This window comes from Cibotium barometz, chromosome 24, assembly GCF_041138505.1.
Source record: "Cibotium barometz isolate CiBa-2024 chromosome 24, ASM4113850v1, whole genome shotgun sequence".
Taxonomy (NCBI): Eukaryota; Viridiplantae; Streptophyta; class Polypodiopsida; order Cyatheales; family Cibotiaceae; genus Cibotium; species Cibotium barometz.
The window spans coordinates 33,865,417-33,883,839 of NC_141069.1; the positions used below are offsets into that span (position 1 = coordinate 33,865,417).

The following is an 18,423-nucleotide window of genomic DNA, read 5'->3' on the forward strand; positions in this document are numbered from 1 at the left end:
AATGAGATGTGAGGTTATGTGAAAGAATGTGATGTAAATGAACGTGATGTAAATGATGAGATGAGAATGAGATGTGAGGTTATGTGAAAGGATGAGATGTAAAGTAAATGGATGTGGATGTGTATGTGAAAGAATGTGAAGTAAATGAATGTGGATGTGAATGATGAGATGAGAATGAGATGTGAGGTTATGTGAAAGGATGAGATGTAAAGTAAATGGATATGGATGTGTATGTGAAAGAATGTGATGTAAATGGATGTCGATGTGGATGTGATAGGATGTGATGTGATGTAAATGGATGTGGATGTGGATGTGGATGTGGATGTGATGTGATATAAATGGATGTGAATGCGGATGTGGAATGAGATGTGATGTGATGTAAAGGGGATGTGGATGTGAATGGATGTGATGTGATGTAAAGGGATGTGGATGTGAATGTGATGAGATGTGAAGTGAGAGGTGTGAATGTGAATGAATAGATGGATGTGAATAGTCGTGCATGTGAATGACTACATGGATGTGGATGAATGAGATGAGATGTGTATGAATGAGATATGATGTGGATGTGATGTAATGTGGATAGAATGTATGTGATGGGATGGTGATGAGAATGAATATGATGGATATGAATGGATGTGATGTGATGGATGTGAATGGATGTGATATAAATAAATGTGATGAATGTGAATGAATGTGATGTGATGGATGTGTATGGATAGATGTGATGTGATGGATGGATGTGTATGGATAGATGTGATGTGATGGATGTGATATAAATAAATGTGATGAATGTGAATGGATGTGATGTGATGGATGTGTATCCGGATAGATGTGAATGAACGAGATGTGATGTGAATTGGATGTGATGTGATGCGATGTGAATCAAGATAGATGTGAATGAATGAGTTGTGATGTGAAATGGATGTGATGTGATGTGATGTGATGTGAATCGGGATAGGTGTGAATGAATGAGATGTGATGTGAAATGGATGTGACGTGATGTGATGTGAATCGGGATAGATGTGAATGGATGAGATGTGATGTGATATGATGTGAATTGGGATAGATGTGAATAGATGAGATGTGATGTGATGTGAATCGCGATAGATGTGAATGGATGAGATGTGATGTAAAATGGATGTGATGTGATGTGATGTGAATCGGGATAGATGTTAATGGATGAGATGTGATGTGAAATGGATGTGATGTGATATGGATCGGGGTAGATATGAATGGATGAGATGTGAATGAATGTAATGTGATGAGATGTGGACATGGGTAGATGCGAATGGATGAGATGTGATAAGGATAAATGTGGATAGATGTGATAAGGATAAATGTGGATAGATGTGATGAGATGGAATATGATGTGATGAGAATGGATGAAGGATGATGGGAATACATATGATTGGACGTGGATTAAGAAATGTAGATTGATGTGAAACAGTGTGGAAAGACGAGAGTTCGTTATAGAAACTGTATTTATGACCTGTTTTTAAATGATTGTTTTATGTCGAGAATGCTGGGGAAGCACTTTGACCGTCTTGTGAATGAGGTCGTGGGATTGGTTGGGAGCTTCTTCTAAGATAGAGAAGCAAGCAAAAACAAGAGGTAAAGTGTAATTTTATGGTTTTTCTCTACTATTCTCAATGTTTTCACTTCTCAACCCCTCTCAAGCTTGAGAAGTTTCTAAATTAAGTGTTTATAATGCAAATCAAGCTTTTCTTGAGAGTTGTAATGAATAATTAAGAAAAGTTTACATTTATGCTTAATTAGGATGCTTTTTATGTCTATCTCTCTCTCCCCAAAAGAATGGTCATTCCTATGACCAATTCTCTATTCAAATGATGCTTCTCATTGATAAATTCTCAATTCACAAATCAAACTCTAGGCTTGTGAAGCTAGAGGTTAAGAAAGTGGCTTTTTATACTTTTATGCTTCTAAAATTATGATAATCTTATGATTTAAATCCATAAATTGGATTTAAGTTTAGAAGATAGTTATACTATCATAATTGTATTACTAAGTTTATTCTTTTCAAAAATATTAAAAATTATCAGTAATAGCATCGAAGCTATGGTAAATTTTTTAAGAAATTAATACATAATTCATTCTCATGCATAACGTGAAAAGAGGACTTCCTACCATATTCTAGGATTGGTCATCCTATACTAAAAGAATGATTTTCATCACATTCAATGGAAAACTAATTTTTAAGGTTTATGCATAATTAAATAATTAAGAAAAGAGAAAATTATGGTAATTTTATTTAAATGATAAAAGAGGAATTCCCATGACATTTGGAATTCAATCATTTAAATGGGAAAAGTGGAATTCTTAGCATATTGAATTAATGGATATTTTTTATTAAAATTTAAAGAGAAATTTTAGATAAATTTATTTTATGCATGAGAAATATTTAAATGATAAAAGAGAAATTCCCATGACATTTGGAATTCAATCATTAAAATAGTAAAAGTGAAATTCTTGGCATATTGAATTAATGGATATTTTTATTAAAGAAAAGAGAAATTTTAGATAAAGTTATTTTATGATAAAAGAGGAATTCTCATGACATTTGAATGTAATCATTTAAACACAAAAAGAGGAGTTCCCATGATAATTGAGATCCAAGAAATTAAATGGAAAAAAGGAAAATTTTTAGCATAATTCAAATTATAAGTATTTATCAAAAGTAGAATTTTAAGCATTATTGGAAAATATGGGTAGAATTGATTTTTTGTAAATCCCATGATCTCTTTTATTCAAAAGAAGAATATTGAATATAATTCATTTGAGAAATTGAGAAAGAATATGGAAATAGCCGTCAAGAAAAAGAACCTTTATCTAGGCCAAGCAATTGTGGCATAAATTTAGAAAAAGTCCCATTATCGGTATCGAAGTAGGAAAAGCTACTAAATGGGAATAAGATGTGAATGGGATGGGATAGGATGAGAACGGATGTGATAGGATGTGAATGGATGTGATAAGATGTAAATGGGATGCGATAGGATTCATCAAGTTTATGAGCCCATTATCTAATTAATTAGGATTAGTAAATAATTAGAAATTAATCAAATTTTTAGTTATTTTTCAACTAGCCTCTATACCCCCAGCCAGTGGAGGAGCTCCCTCTCCTTGCACACATCAAATTAGCCCAAGCCCTTTTAGGTACTCAAACTAGACTCAAGGGACTACACTCACCTCAAAGGAATTGAAGCAAATCAGCGCAGGACGCCGACGACAGCTCGATTTGCAGGCGCATTTTTTTCTAAGAAAATTTGACATTGCAGCTGCTCCAAATCAAATTGGTCTAATTCCTCATAGCTCCAGGGGTTTTCAAGCATGCTCTACAAGCTGGTGAAGACACAATTCAATTTGATCAAGTCTACAGTGAGATCCAAGCTCTTCATCAAATCTGTAGGTGACTTTGGTAAAATAGAGATTAAGCTTTCAATATTTGGTCAAATCTTGTGTTTTTTGGCTTAATCCTCTACTAGACTCATTGCTATTGATGGCCTTGAAAGAATTTGAGCTCATTTGAAGTCTAAGGCACCAGATTTGGACTCCCCGCATACTCTGTTTTTTGCACACAAAACAGTGGATCAATTTGCTAATTAGTGATTAATCAGTGCTAATCAATGGATCAATTTGCTAATTAGTGATTAATCAGTGCTAATCACTATATTTTGGTACAATTGAGGGTTAAAATTAACCATTAGGTATCTGATACAGATCCCTATAACTTTAGATTGTAATTCAGAGTTGGTTTGATACTCCAACCATTCCGTACAAATTGGTTACCCTTGATTTAATGTAATTTCTGGTAAAATTGTGCTGATAAATTTGTGATAATTATCATTTTGCATTTAACCCTTGGTTAATGCCTGTAAATCTCACTCAAATTTAAGATTATTCACAGCCAGAGTTGCATTTGGGAATGTGCATAAGAATGAATGCTGTACGCATTATGTATTGGGCACATTGCATCAGTGTAAAAATGGGATCAGACACTGCCCTTGTCCAGAATAAGGCAAGAGGTAAGACCTCCCGCATAGATTTGGGTTTGCATTGCATAATGATACAAGATAAACATCAAAAGCCCAAAGGAACTGTCAGCAAAACATTTAAACATGTTGCTCACATGGAGCAAAAAGACCTGACGGACAAGCTCATGGCCCCAGCCATGGAAGAAGAAGAACATCTCCTTCCAAGAAGAGGATCCAGACCGAAAAGAAAAGCTAGAGGAAGAATTGAAGGAAGACATGGACACGAGAAGAGAAGCTGCCCCAAGAAGACTGAAAGAAGAGGACGACATGGACGCGTGGAGAGAAGTTGCCACGACAAGAAGACTGAAGACAAGAGAAGATGTGAGGCTCCAAAGAGTGAGGAGCCATGTGAAAATCTCTGAGAGAGAGAGAGAGAGAGAGAGACCCCACAACCCAATGTAACCTGCCCCAACAAAGTAAAACCACCTCTGAGCCACTGATGATATAGGCCACGTGGTAGATAGATATATGTGTGAGTACTTTAGTCAAGGTCGCGGGCAACTATAGTAAGCCTTGGACACATAGAGAGAGAGAGAGTGTTAACTATGAGTTTAGGGACTTGAGGCACTGGTCTCGCAGGCTATCAAGTAAGAGAGAAACTTGGTATAGGGTCCAAGTGTGCTAAGATAACTTGAGGGGAGGTGTGCTACACACTAGTCTCGTAGACTATCAAGTAAGAGGGAAACTTGGTATAGGGTCTAGGTGTACTAGGAGTATTCACTTGAGGGGAGGTGTTGAAATATACAAGTGAATAGGGTGTGTGCGGGAACAAGCCCTTGGTTAGAGGTTGTAAAAAAGAATGTGTAAATGTGAAAGAACCCGTGAAAAGGTGAGAAGAATCTACTGGGAGAGAATAAAGGGTAGCATGAGAAGATTTAGGAAGTGTGGAGATATTCTGGGAAAAGTGAAGAGGTGGAGAGAATCAAGCAAAAGAGGTGGAGATATTCTGGGAAAAGTGAAGAGGTGGAGAGAATCAAGCAAGGTGGAGATATTCTGGGAGAGGTGGAGTGAATCAAGGAGAAATTAGTGGGATTAGATGCTTGGATGTAAACTCTATAAATTGAGGCATTGGCCTAATGAGAATTTGCTGGTTTTTGATTATCCATGCCTACATTAAGCTATTTGCTAATTACTCACTAATTACGACTTAATTATTTGCTAATCACTAATTACGTCTTAATTATTTGTTAATCACTTTGTTAATGATGTTGATTCTAGTATTTGATAAACAGCTGTCGAGAAAAAGTACCTTTATCTAGGCCAAGCAATTGGCATAAACTTAGAAAAAGTCCCATTATCGGTATCGAAGTAGGAAAAGCTACTAAATGGGAATAAGATGTGAATGGGATACGATAGGATGAGAACGGATGTGATAAGATGTGAATGGGATGTGATAGGATTTGAATGGATGTGATAAGATGTAAATGGGATGCGATAGGATGTGAATGGATGTGATAAGATGTGAATGGGATGTGAGAGGATGTGGTGTGATGTAAATGAATGTGGATGAGATGTGAAGTAAATGGATGTGGATGTGAATGATGAGATGAGAATGAGATGTGAGGTTATGTGAAAGGATGAGATGTAAAGTAAATGGATGTGGATGTGTATGTGAAAGAATGTGATGTAAATGAACGTGGATGTGTATGTGAAAGAATGTGATGTAAATGAACGTGGATGTGAATGATGAGATGAGAATGAGATGTGAGGTTATGTGAAAGGATGAGATGTAAAGTAAATGGATGTGGATGTGTATGTGAAAGAATGTGATGTAAATGAATGTGGATGTAAATGATGAGATGAGAATGAGATGTGAGGTTATGTGAAAGGATGAGATGTAAAGTAAATGGATATGGATGTGTATGTGAAAGAATGTGATGTAAATGGATGTCGATGTGGATGTGATAGGATGTGATATGATGTAAATGGATGTGGATGTGGATGTGATGTGATATAAATGGATGTGAATGCGGATGTGGAATGAGATGTGATGTGATGTAAAGGGGATGTGGATGTGAATGGATGTGATGTGGTGTGATGTGGATGTGAATGTGATGAGATATGAAGTGAGAGGTGTGAATGTGAATGAATAGATGGATGTGAATAGTCGTGCATGTGCAAGATTGGATGGATGTGGATGAATGAGATGAGATGTGTATGAATGAGATATGATGTCGACACATGTGTATGAATGAGATATGATGTGGATAGATGTGGATGTGATGTAATGTGGATAGAATGTATGTGATGGGATGGTAATGAGAATGAATATGATGGATATGAATGGATGTGATGTGATGGATGTGAATGGATGTGATATAAATAAATGTGATGAATGTGAATGGATGTGATGTGAATCCGGATAGATGTGAATGAATGAGATGTGATGTGAATCAAGATAGATATGAATGAATGAGATGTGATGTGAAATGGATGTGATGTGAATCCGGATAGATGTGAATGAATGAGATGTGATGTGAAATGGATGTGATGTGATGTGATGTGAATCGGGATAGATGTAAATGGATGAGATGTGATGTGAAATGATAGATGTGAATGGATGAGATGTGATGTGATGTGGATCGGGGTAGATATAAATGGATGAGATGTGAATGAATGTAATGTGATGAGATATAGACATGGGTAGATGCGAATGGATGAGATATGATGAGGATAAATGTGGATAGATGTGATGAGATGGAATATGATGTGATGAGAATGGATGAAGGACGATGGTAATGCATATGATTGGACGTGGATTAAGAAATGTAGATTGATATGAAACAATGTGGAAAGACGAGAGTTCATTAGAAACTGTATTTATGACCTATTTTTAAATGACTATTTTATGTCGAGAATGCTGGGGAAGCATTTTGACCGTCTTGTGAATGAGGTCATGGAGACCTAAGTGATAAAGTTGCAACAGCTGATGGAGAGTCAATGGAGGACGTCTCGCGTAGTAAGGTCGACCAGCCTGGGTTCGATTTAAATGGTGAGCTTCCGGTACAGTGGATGAGGGACCAAGGAAGCGGCCTATGAGTGAAGCGCTAGGTGACCTGTGAAAGATCCTAGAGGGTACTGACCATACGATGCTCGGGCTCTGGGTCGCCGAAGATACCTACTCGTGCGTCGAGGAAGAAAATGGAACAAGGAGTTAGAGTTGTTTTCTGAAACCGGGCATGGATCTGGTTGATTGACCTTGCTGGTCCTCAATGGATGAGTCCATGGCTCTTTTATATGGATCTGTTGGTTGATCTTGCTGATCTTCAACGAAGAGTCCATCTGGATTTTTATAAGTTAATATATTTTTACAGGTACTATGAGCTAGGAACTATTGAAAAGGCCCATGAGTGGACAGGTGGTGAGCGTTCTAGTTGCCAACAATGATGCCATAGGTACACCAATGAAGGAATGATTGGAAATTAGAATTCAACCCGATATTTTGGAGGATTATGATCAGTGATACTATGGTTTCATTAAAAGATTGTTTTAAAGACATGTGAATTTGTGAAAAAGGTAATTTTATATTAGGTGTGTAAGTGGTGTGACTATCTTGAAGTTTGCATGAAACGCCGGCTAGGGGGCCTGGGAACTCTTTTCTCTGGTACCCGGGATAAAACATAACCAAGTTCCTAAATGGATCCTATCACTACAGTGGCTGGGCGGCTGGCTAACCCATGGGACTGGCTAGACTGATGGATCCCTAAAATGAGACTCAATTCTATTATGGTACGATAGATGAATTAAATCCCTTACCATTTGATCTTAGGATTTTTATGTATATACCACCTTTGTCATTCTCACAAATTGTCTTGAAGTTCTAAAAGTGCATAAACACTTCACTTTTCTCTTTTAGGAAGTAACGCACACCTTTCTGGTGTGGTCATCAAAATGATACATAATAGTGGCATCCTCTGATTGATTCTATCTTTATCGGTCCCTAAACATTAGAATGCACCACATCCAAAGGTCTTTGACTCACATTCCTATATGTGGAAATGCATGCTTAGACTATTTTCCTAATTGGCATGCTTTACATACATTGTGCATTCATCTACTTTAAGCTTTGGCAATCGTGTAACAATGCTTTAGGCCTACATATTTTTCAATCTCATTGAATATTAGCATGGCAATGTGCTTATGCTAAATGTCAATGTGTACAATCACACCTGTACCATGTCCAAACATTGCAATCTTCAGGCATGTTTATATCCAATTTATATCCAATGTAAACATTCTGCTAATTATGTTGCCCTTTGCTAGTTATTGAAATCTTCTACATAAAATCCATGAGGGTTAAACCTCACTTGTAGACCTTGCTCAATCATTTGTCCACACATACACCAGGTTCTTTGTAATGTTTAGAACATGAAGTATATCAGTCATTTACTTAATTTTTCCATCTTGTATAGACAATGGCACCTTCCTAGTGTGGCACCTTCCTAGTGCCTTACCAACATGGGTAATAGGATGCACATTATCATCACTTGTTTTTGCATAGCCTTGTTTTTCATTTTCTACATTAAACACTCTCCATGACTCTAGTCATGTGATTAAAAGCACCTAAATCGACATACCATACATCTATAGTCATGGAACTAATAAGCATATGCTTTAGCATAAAAAGCTGCTCATTTTTATCTTCAACTTGCTTACGTGAAGATGCATAGTTTCCTGCTACTGTACCTTCCCACTTTTAATGTCATTTTTCTTTTTTATAGCACTTCTTTGCTATATGACTTGGTTTGTCACAATAATAGCACTCCATTCTATTCTCACTTTGATTTATTTGCCATCATCCACCTCAGCCTCTCTAGCTCCCCCTACCTCTAAAGTGGCCTCTTCACCTATTTATGTATCAGATTCCTGTTGTTGTTGCCCATGATTTCTGTTTCCAAAAAAGACCTGCACATCATGGCCTCTAGATGAAAATCTTCCCCTACCTCTACATGCGTGACTGTATAGGCCTACTCTTGTATATTCCTAAAGAAGATTTACTCCCAACATTCATCTCCTTAGTGGTTAAGAAGCACTATAAGATCCTAAAGAAGATTTACTCCTGACATTCATCTCCTCACTGATAAGAAGGGCTATAAGATCCTCAAAGTTTGGGAAGTTTTCTTGAGTTCGGATAGATGTCCAAATTGATCATACTCTTTGCCAAGCCCATTTAATAAAGTCGAGGGCATTTGCAAGTCCTTTCACTTTCGGTGAGTAATCATTGATATTCATCTTGTTCCTTTGCACATTATACTTCTCTTGCTTCAACTGTATCTTTTTTTACCTTGGTACTTGTGCTATACAACTTAACCAAGGTATCCCATGCATCCTTAGATGGTGTTATATCCTATATATGCTCTATCATAACATTCAACACACTGACAGACAACCATTATATCACTTTGCTAGATTTCTCATGCCAATCCTTAAAGGCTTACGCCTGTTGAGGAGTGTTGTTTTCTTTTAGAAGCTCTGCCTCTTCTCGCTACCTGAAATAAACTCCTAGTATCCTTTTCCCATAAGGAAGTTTCTCATCCTAAACTTCTACGCTTGGAAGTTGTTCTTGTCCAGCTTCTTGCTCTCACAGAATGGGATAGATTGTTAGACATGGTTACCTACTGCAACAACAACTAACAATGCTTCTGCACTCATAACAAATGTGTAATGTCTAACACAATCATGTCTTATTGCGGTACTGTAAACTTGCTATACTGCAACTAAATATGGACCAGTCACACAAACATAAATCCACCACCAACCTGTAAATCTTAGATTCTTTGCACAGACTATCTTGCAACCAAATTTTTGTTATAACTTTGCATTGAACCAGAAATCAAGCATATGTAGTTAAACTCGACATAGGCACTCTGCTGTAAACACTTTGCAAAGGCAAAATGGGCCTTAAAACGGCCTCGAATCCAAGTTTTGAAATCACTAAGGTCCCACACAATATACTTTTCCTTTGCTTCTGCAAAGGGTGGCTCTAGGTGTGATACTGTGCTGCCTGCATATTACTCTTGCCTAAATAGCTACCTATAGAGATTTGCTTCCAAATAAAAGGGAACGAGATGGAGCTTGCCTCTTGATCTCTTCACACAAATCGACGCGCTAATACCATGAGAAGAATGTAGGGGAGAGGGTAAGCTTGAGCTCCTTAAGAAGAGAGATGAATGGCTGAATTTTTTTCTATTCTCTTCTCTTCTCTTACAACCATAACATAAAGATAAGAGTACATACTATGTAACAGAAAGTACTTTCCTACTATAACATATTATAAGGGAAAGTACTCTCCTACTTCTATAACATACAAATGGTTGGTCCATAATGTGAACTCGACTACATGAGTAGGCATTATAACTATGCCATAACTCTAGTACACCAAAGTGGTTGCTACCACACAATTAAACCACTAGTGGCATATCACCCATATAATCTCATCAACTATGTAAGTGGCTAATTGTGGAATTGTCATCTTGATGTGTCACCTATATCCATAGTATTTGAGCTCATATCTCAACACCAACATTATGGCCTATTGTAACCAACATATACATGTGAGCTATGAAAGCACAACGTAGGCTAGGAATGTTATGGCCTATTATAATCAACATACACATGTGAGCTATGAAAGCACAAATAGGAATATTGCCTTAAGAACTAGCTTAATGAATTGAGAGCTATACTAATCTTTTAGAGAGAACAGAGTATGATAAACTAGATAATTTTTTAAGTTCTTACTACTATAATAATGTTGTGACTGTGATAAACAAAGACAATCTTAACATGCCCATGACACAGTCAAGCTTAGCCCATGTGCAAATTCTTGGGTGTGGTTCATAGTAATACATTCAACAAACATTACATTTCTTTGGTGTGGTTTGTGAATCATCCTTACTATAAGGATGTTGTGATTGTGATAAAACAAAGACAATCTTACCATGCCCATAGGGGGAGATCTTTTCATGTATTTAATATTTATTATTTTGGTGGCATGCTGGTTGAAATAGGCTTAATGAGGGGTTGTTCCCACATAGGCAATTAGAGGCCTAGTGGTCTTGATTTGGGCAGGCTGGATATGTGATGGCAAGGGCCAGTGTTGCAGGAACAGCCCCTAAGAAGCTCCTTATATATATAATCAGCGTCCTTTACCCTATGCATTTGTTGAAGTTCAAAAATGACCGTCCGATGGGCTTGTATAAAAAATGACCGTCCGATGGGCTTGTATAAAAAATTAGCGGTCGATCCGGGGTATGGATCGACAAGAAGGAACATGCTTCGTCGATTGGAAAGATCGATCGACCAAGAAGAGCTGGAGTTCTTGAGCGTCGATTAGATGATCGGACGGTGAGTAAAGCCGTCTCTCAACCCTAATATACCTACTCTCATATCCATCTCCTTTCAGTCATGTCTGGGCGTGGTAAGGGCGGCAAGGGGCTGGGCAAGGGCGGCGCCAAGAGGCATCGGAAGGTTCTACGTGACAACATCCAGGGCATCACGAAACCGGCCATCCGTAGGCTGGCGCGGAGAGGAGGAGTGAAGCGCATCAGTGGCCTCATCTACGAAGAAACAAGGGGTGTTCTGAAGATCTTCCTGGAGAATGTCATTAGAGACGCCGTAACCTACACGGAGCACGCCCGACGTAAGACCGTGACGGCTATGGATGTCGTCTACGCCCTCAAGCGCCAGGGCCGCACCCTCTACGGCTTCGGCGGCTGAAGGGTGTTTTTCAGCACCACCTTTCTGCTGGAGATCTGCTTCAACTGTACAGGTTCCAATGGGCTGCTGACATTAGGGCCAACAATTTGCGTTATGCCTTGTATGCCACATCAAGAACTGTAGAAATGAAGATTATTTGATGAGTATAATAAGGTGTCTGTTTCTGAATATGCACCTTGGCGTTAGTTTGCGGTAACAAAGTTTGGCCTCTTACGGATTGATCACCCTTGTTAAATTACAAGGGTGATCAAACCTATAAGCATGAGTGAAAGGTGAAAACCCTTGAATGGATTTCCACAATTCACGCATTTGATCGAATAATCAAAACTATCATTACTCAAAGTGAAGACAATTGTAGAAATTGCATTCAAAGGATAAATACAAAAGTTACTATTACTATTACTCAAATTGAAAGGTGAAAAACCTAGAATGGATTCTCACAATTTACATCTATGATTGAATAATTAAACTACTATCACTAGGTGTAAATATTATAGAAACTCTAATTAAGGGACGAATTCAAAAGTTAATATAAGAGCTACTAAATTAATCCAAGTTGACTTGATAATAATAGGATTTTGTGTGTGATCAATGCTTCTTTCCAAAGGAGAACACCTTAAGTCTTACTCCACGGTAATCCAAGGAGGTGTGTAGGGTGTCCAATGACACATGATTTGACGAGGCTAAGGTTAGCTTTTTACTTAAGATATATTTGATGGATGGGGACTAGCTTAGAGCTTAGCTTTTGATTATTTGTCCATTCCAAGTTAATTGGATTTTATCTAAATTTTGCGATGCTAATTAAAAGGTCACACTTTTAAAAACTTGATAGTTTTGGAGTCTAGGATGTGTTTGGGTAATTTTTTATTTTAATTAAAAGTTTGTTGCATTAGGGTATTCTATTGTTATATCTTGGAAAATCTTGGTTTTTTGGTGATTTACATGATTTTGGAGTCCAAAAAGCTTAGATTTCATTGCACTAAGCCAAGGAATAGTTTAGTAATTATGATTATGAGTGTAATAATTTGATTTAAAACTATAAGCATTAAGCTCCATTGGATTAGAGTGTGATAGCTAATTGTGTTCATGCATTTAATAAAAATTTCATACATTATTTGAATTGGTAGCTTTAGAAGCATGCTAATTCAATAAAAACAATTAAAACAACGTAATTACTTGCATGATTCTTAATTGTTAGTCTTTGGTCTCTAGGAAGTTGTGTGAATAGTCCTACACACAAGCACTTTTTATCTTGTGTTGGTAGGGATATTTTTCCTTGCGTAAACATAGTTTAGTGTGTTAGCCACATCAATCCTAGGGTTAGGATCACTAGTACTTTGTACTCCATACATTTATTATTATCATGATCAAGTACTTTCAGTTATCGTATCTCGTCTCTTGCCCTTTGAGCTTGTGTGTGCATGTGTGTGTGTGTGTGTGTGTGTGTAGAGCATCTACTCCCTCATCTAACATTGGTATTAGAGCAGTCGCGTTCCAATTGAAAGAACAGGCTTGCTTCCAAGCAAGGTTTTATTGCCTCCCATTATGGCAAAGAAAAATTTGGGAGTCTTTCTCGTGCTAAACTTAAGGGTAAAGCACTAGCCCATTCTGATCCTCCTAAGCCCAAAGAGGAGAAATTTGAGAAGAAGAGATGCAACTATTGTCGGAAACTTGGTCGTGCCATTGAGGAATGTCGGACGCGGAAACAGAGTTACTAGAAGCAGCAAGGTCTTGTTGCTTGTCACCATAGTTGACAATGCAGAGGAAGCCAATTTTGCACATGATGGCTATGCTTTAATAGTCATATGCAGTGCTCTGTCCACCTCTTGTTTGTGATTGTTGGTTACTGATTAATACTTTGATACAGATGCAAGTTTGTCAGCAAGGTGTTGGTTCATTTGATGTAGAAGAAGAGGCTAATTTGTCTCATGATGCTTATGCCTTAGTCACTATATCTTCATTGCATGATGTTACTATGCCTGACATCGATCTTGGTGAAGATTCGTACTCAGATGATTATGCTTTATAGCACTTGTACCTTGAGTTGTTTCTATGGTTGTTGCATTTGAGGGAGGACACATGTTGTGTATAGCTATTGGTGGTCCATGGTCACTTATGCACTTGACCTCTCAATTGTGCTATGTTTTGGAGACATACCTTTATGTAGTGATGTTTACTTGTTGAGATGTATTGCTCTCTTTCCTAGCTTCTTGTTCGAGTTGCCTCCCCTTTGCAGCTCATTTACATGGATGCTAATGGTGTCAGAATGTTACATTGTCTTCAATGTTGTTGCCTTGTCACTATGCATAGTTCAGGGTTTCTTTGCATCAATTTGTGTGGGATTCTACATTCAATATATTTTGCCATACACACCACTGCGCATGGTGTTATTGAGAGGTTGCCTTATACTCTCATAGTAATGGTTGGATGTATGCCTTAGTGTCCCCACTTGATAGATGCTTTTTATTTTTAGCATTTTTAGCCCACTTACAATGCTAGAAATTTGTTATATCAACCCATTTCCATTGTTGATTACCACCTTTGGTGATGTTCTTCACAGCTCATGCATTGTTGTTAGAAATTGTGACTATAGCACATTGTGCAAAGTGCTTACATCTTCATGCCATTATTTGGTATTGGTACTGAATTAATTGAGCCTCATTTGGCTTCAAATTATTATTCTTCTAACTACTAACAACAATCAATCAATTCAGCAACCCAAATTTTCTATATTGCTCTAGATTAGCCACACTTTGATCAGGATGCCATGGGTGATGCATTAATTGAAGAGGATGCAACCATTCGTGACTCACAGAAAGTTCCCCACTGCTACTACAGGTCTTATGCCAGGTCGGACACGTGTTGCCTCTCGACATGCATCTCATTTATTGATACATCCCTTGTTGCTTTCGCATTCAATGAGGAGCCACTTTCTCATTTTGATGCATTGGAGGATGATCATTAGGTTACAACCATGCGTTTAGAGTTGGCCTCCATTGAAAAATGCATCGGTTGCAGATTTGCTCATGATTGGCCTTGTTGAAGGGCACATTTCAGCTTTCATCTGCTGAATTTTAATGCATTTGATGTTTTAGACATGAAACTTTGCATTATTATTTGGGTATCCAGTTTATACCAATTGAGGGGAGCATTATGCTATCTCAGAGAAGATACATCGAGGACTCTTCCAAGCCTTTTGATGTTGCCACTTATTAGTAGCAGGTTGTCGGATGCCTTCTATATCTATGCACTACCTGTTTTGATATTCAGTATGTAGTGTCATAGTTGATTAGATTTATTCATTGCTCAAGCACTTGGGTAATGGCAAGCAATGAAGCGTGTCCTTCATTACCTTCAAGGCACTCAGCACTTTGCATTGTTTTATAGCAATGTATCTTCTTTATGCTTGATCGCCTACACTGACAGTGATTGGGCAAGATGTTATGACACGAGGGTGTCAACTAGTGGGTAATTGTTTCCTTCTTGACAGTTCTTAGCAAGAAGTAGTCGGACAGTGGCCACTTCTAGCTCACACCATTCACTTCAAGGGGGTTTGTTAGCCTTTGGTCTCTAGGAAGTCTTGGTGTGAATAGTCCTACACTTTTTACCTTGTACTAATAGGGATTTCCCCCCCGTGTGAACACACTCTAGTGTGTTAACCACATTAGCCCTAGGGCTAGGGCTACTAGTACTTTTTACTCCACACATTCATTATTATCATGGTCATTGAGTACTTCGAGCTATGGCATCTCGTCTCTCTCGCTCTTTGAGCTCGTGTGTGATTGTGTGCGTGTGTGTTTGTGTGTGTATGTGGAGCATCTGATACCATGTCGAAAACGGAAGGAGTTGTAGGGTTGCACGCAAGGGGTCCCACTCCCATGCTGCCTAGCCACTCGAGCCCCCCACCATCCCTATAAAAGGGTGGATCTCGGACAATGGGGCGGGGGTGGTTTTGCATCAATGTGCCATATGAACTCTATGCTAGAGTGAGAGGACATGATGTGGGAATGTGCCACATGTCAGGCCATGGAGGATTAGCTAGGGTATCATCGAACAGCTCCCCTCCATGCAAATGCCAACGCACAGACTGCACAACAGGATGCCATGCCAATGAGGGCATCAAGGCCAAGGTGAGGACTAGCAGAAGCCAACGTCAACGAAGGAAGGGTGTCAAGGCTGCCATAATGATGTCAAGGCGAGAGCAAACATGAACGCCAGCTTTGATACAATGTCGAAAATGGTAGGAGCCACTGTAGGAATGGTCACGTGCAGGGGGGTCCCACTCCCCTGTCGCATAGCCACCCAAACTCCCCCACCATCCCGAAAAGGGTGGATCCGAGACAGGGGGTTGCATGAATGTGCCATATGAACTCTACACCAGAGTGAGAGAAGACACGATGTGGGATATGTGCCACATGTCAGGCCTTAGGGGATGACTTAGGGTATCATCCAACATTAATCACCTCTCATTAAGTCTTAAAATATCAAAAAACTCAAAAACTAGGCTAAGTAGCTCTTGGGCTGGGGACGCGAGTCCATAGTCTCGTAAAAAAAGATGTGAATTCGGACACGTGAGGTTCCAGACGTGAACCTGTAGGTTTGGTGAAACATGAATCTTTCTCCAAGTACAAAATTAAACCATATTCTCACAATAACAAATAAATTGAATAGAGGAAAATACTTCAAACATAGAGAAGGTGAACGTGAACACTTGATAAAAATACTTCACCACATAAGACATAAGAATTGGGTGCAATCTCCCCCTCGACGTGTGTGGCTCCTTCTCTGACATGTGGTATTTATGTCATATTCATATTTTTAGCCCTTGGAGCCAATAATAGCATCTTTTTCACTTTTGGGATTTTGCTTTACATATAAATAACCTTGTAATCGGTACCCTTGCACATCTTAGTACCTATACACGTATCAATAGGCATGGTACACACGGGCATCCCTGAGATAAAATAAGAGTACTCAAGAGTAATTCTCATAACATGTGGCCCTATAGATGCGAGTCTATAGACATGAGCCTGTAGAGGTGAGTTTAGAGTAGGTATACCTAACACTTTACAAACCCATTATTACTGTCTTAAAGATTTATAAGAAAATATCTAGTCATGTTCTTTAAGGATACAATCTGTATCAGCTTATAAATTCTAAAAAAATTCTTATCCTTCGTAATTATTGGGGCATTGCCATAGGCCTATTACATAAAAGTTTATGCATACCTCAGGTAGGAATTTTGTAAAAATAAAATACGTGATCATAGTTCATACAAAAAAGGTATTAGCCTACAAACGTGAGCTTACAGACGTGAGCCTAGAGACATGAGCTTGGACACATGAGCCTAAACGTGAACCTATAGATGTGAACATGTACATGAGCCTAGACACGTGAGTCGAGAGGCATGAACCTAGGGACGTGAGTGGAGCAAAAAATCAAAAAGTTCAAAAAACTAATTATTATTTTTGGTAGCTTAAGCAGAATAGATGTGTCTGAAGTTAGTTTCAAACTTGCTTCTTGAAAAGCACTAGAGATAATTTCACCAAAGTGAAACCCTTGATGCAAACCATCTTTTGGACTAATTGTTAGAAACGACAATATAGTCAACTATACCCACATCGCCTTCAGTCCTAGTAGAGCAAACAACTGATCCACCACTTGCAAGGAGCTTTGGGATGAAATGAGCCAACTAAACATAAACGTGAGTGGAGTAAGATCAAAACATGTAAAAATAAGCGCCGTCAACGGCACTCTAAGCCCCAGATTCATCATCTTGCTCTGTAAAAACAACACCATAAGCGTCATGAAAAGAACGCTAAATCGTTGTCCTATCTTTGGGCAAAGCTCTAGTTGAAGGAGTGGGAGTAGGACTATGAACCTCAAGGTGTACTCACTCAAGAAGTTCAAACCATGTCCGATGTTACAATATTTCAAACATTTGGTATAGATCTTCAGCTGGGTTTATCCCAAGCTGACTATGACCAAATCAGGACATGTCTCCTTTATTATACCAAGCAGCAAGAGACTCACTTTCCACAGGAGCTCATTTATAGAAGCGTCTTCATCATGGAACCAGGTTCTAGTTCTTCTCTCTTAGGATGAGGAACATGAAAAACAGGGAAGGGTAAAGAGCCAATGTATAGGACTACCTCAAACCAAAGGGATCCATAAGGGCATTCACATAATATGTCCTTAGCATAGTAAGCCTGCTCAAACCCAAGTTGGCGAAGGACAAGTGCCATTGGAAACCGCCAAACCCAAGTTGGAGGAGGAAAAGTGCCATTGGAAACCGCATAGCCAACCCCACGGGAAGGACATCCCTAACCCTAAAATAGAGGGTTTATGGAACCACTCCCTTATGTTCCACTGCCATGTTTAAAAGGCATGCTCAAGATGGCATTTGAAATGGGAACTAATTGTAGAGCTTGTAACAAGATGTTGGATGGTGAAGATGAGGACCAAGAATATGAGACCCTTACTCTGAGGGGATTGGATTCAGATTTTGGCACAACCATGGACACTCTTCCACAAAACCCTACGACAAGGTTTGTAGAATTAGATGGTGCCGAAATCACAACCTAGTTCATTCTCCATTCATTTAAAATAGAACCAAATTCCCCTAGAAAGACCACCTAGATGCATGTCCCACCTTGGT

General features: G+C 38.6%; 1 protein-coding gene across 1 annotated transcript; it reads left to right on the top strand.

The window, feature by feature from the left end:
* The first annotated feature begins 11,304 nt into the window (after positions 1 to 11,304).
* Positions 11,305 to 11,933, top strand: LOC147625211 (histone H4). The gene has a single exon (XM_086818963.1). The coding sequence runs from the start codon at positions 11,454 to 11,456 to the stop codon at positions 11,763 to 11,765; it is 312 nt and encodes a 103-aa protein (XP_086675089.1). The 5' UTR covers positions 11,305 to 11,453; the 3' UTR covers positions 11,766 to 11,933.
* Positions 11,934 to 18,423: the final 6,490 nt, after the last annotated feature.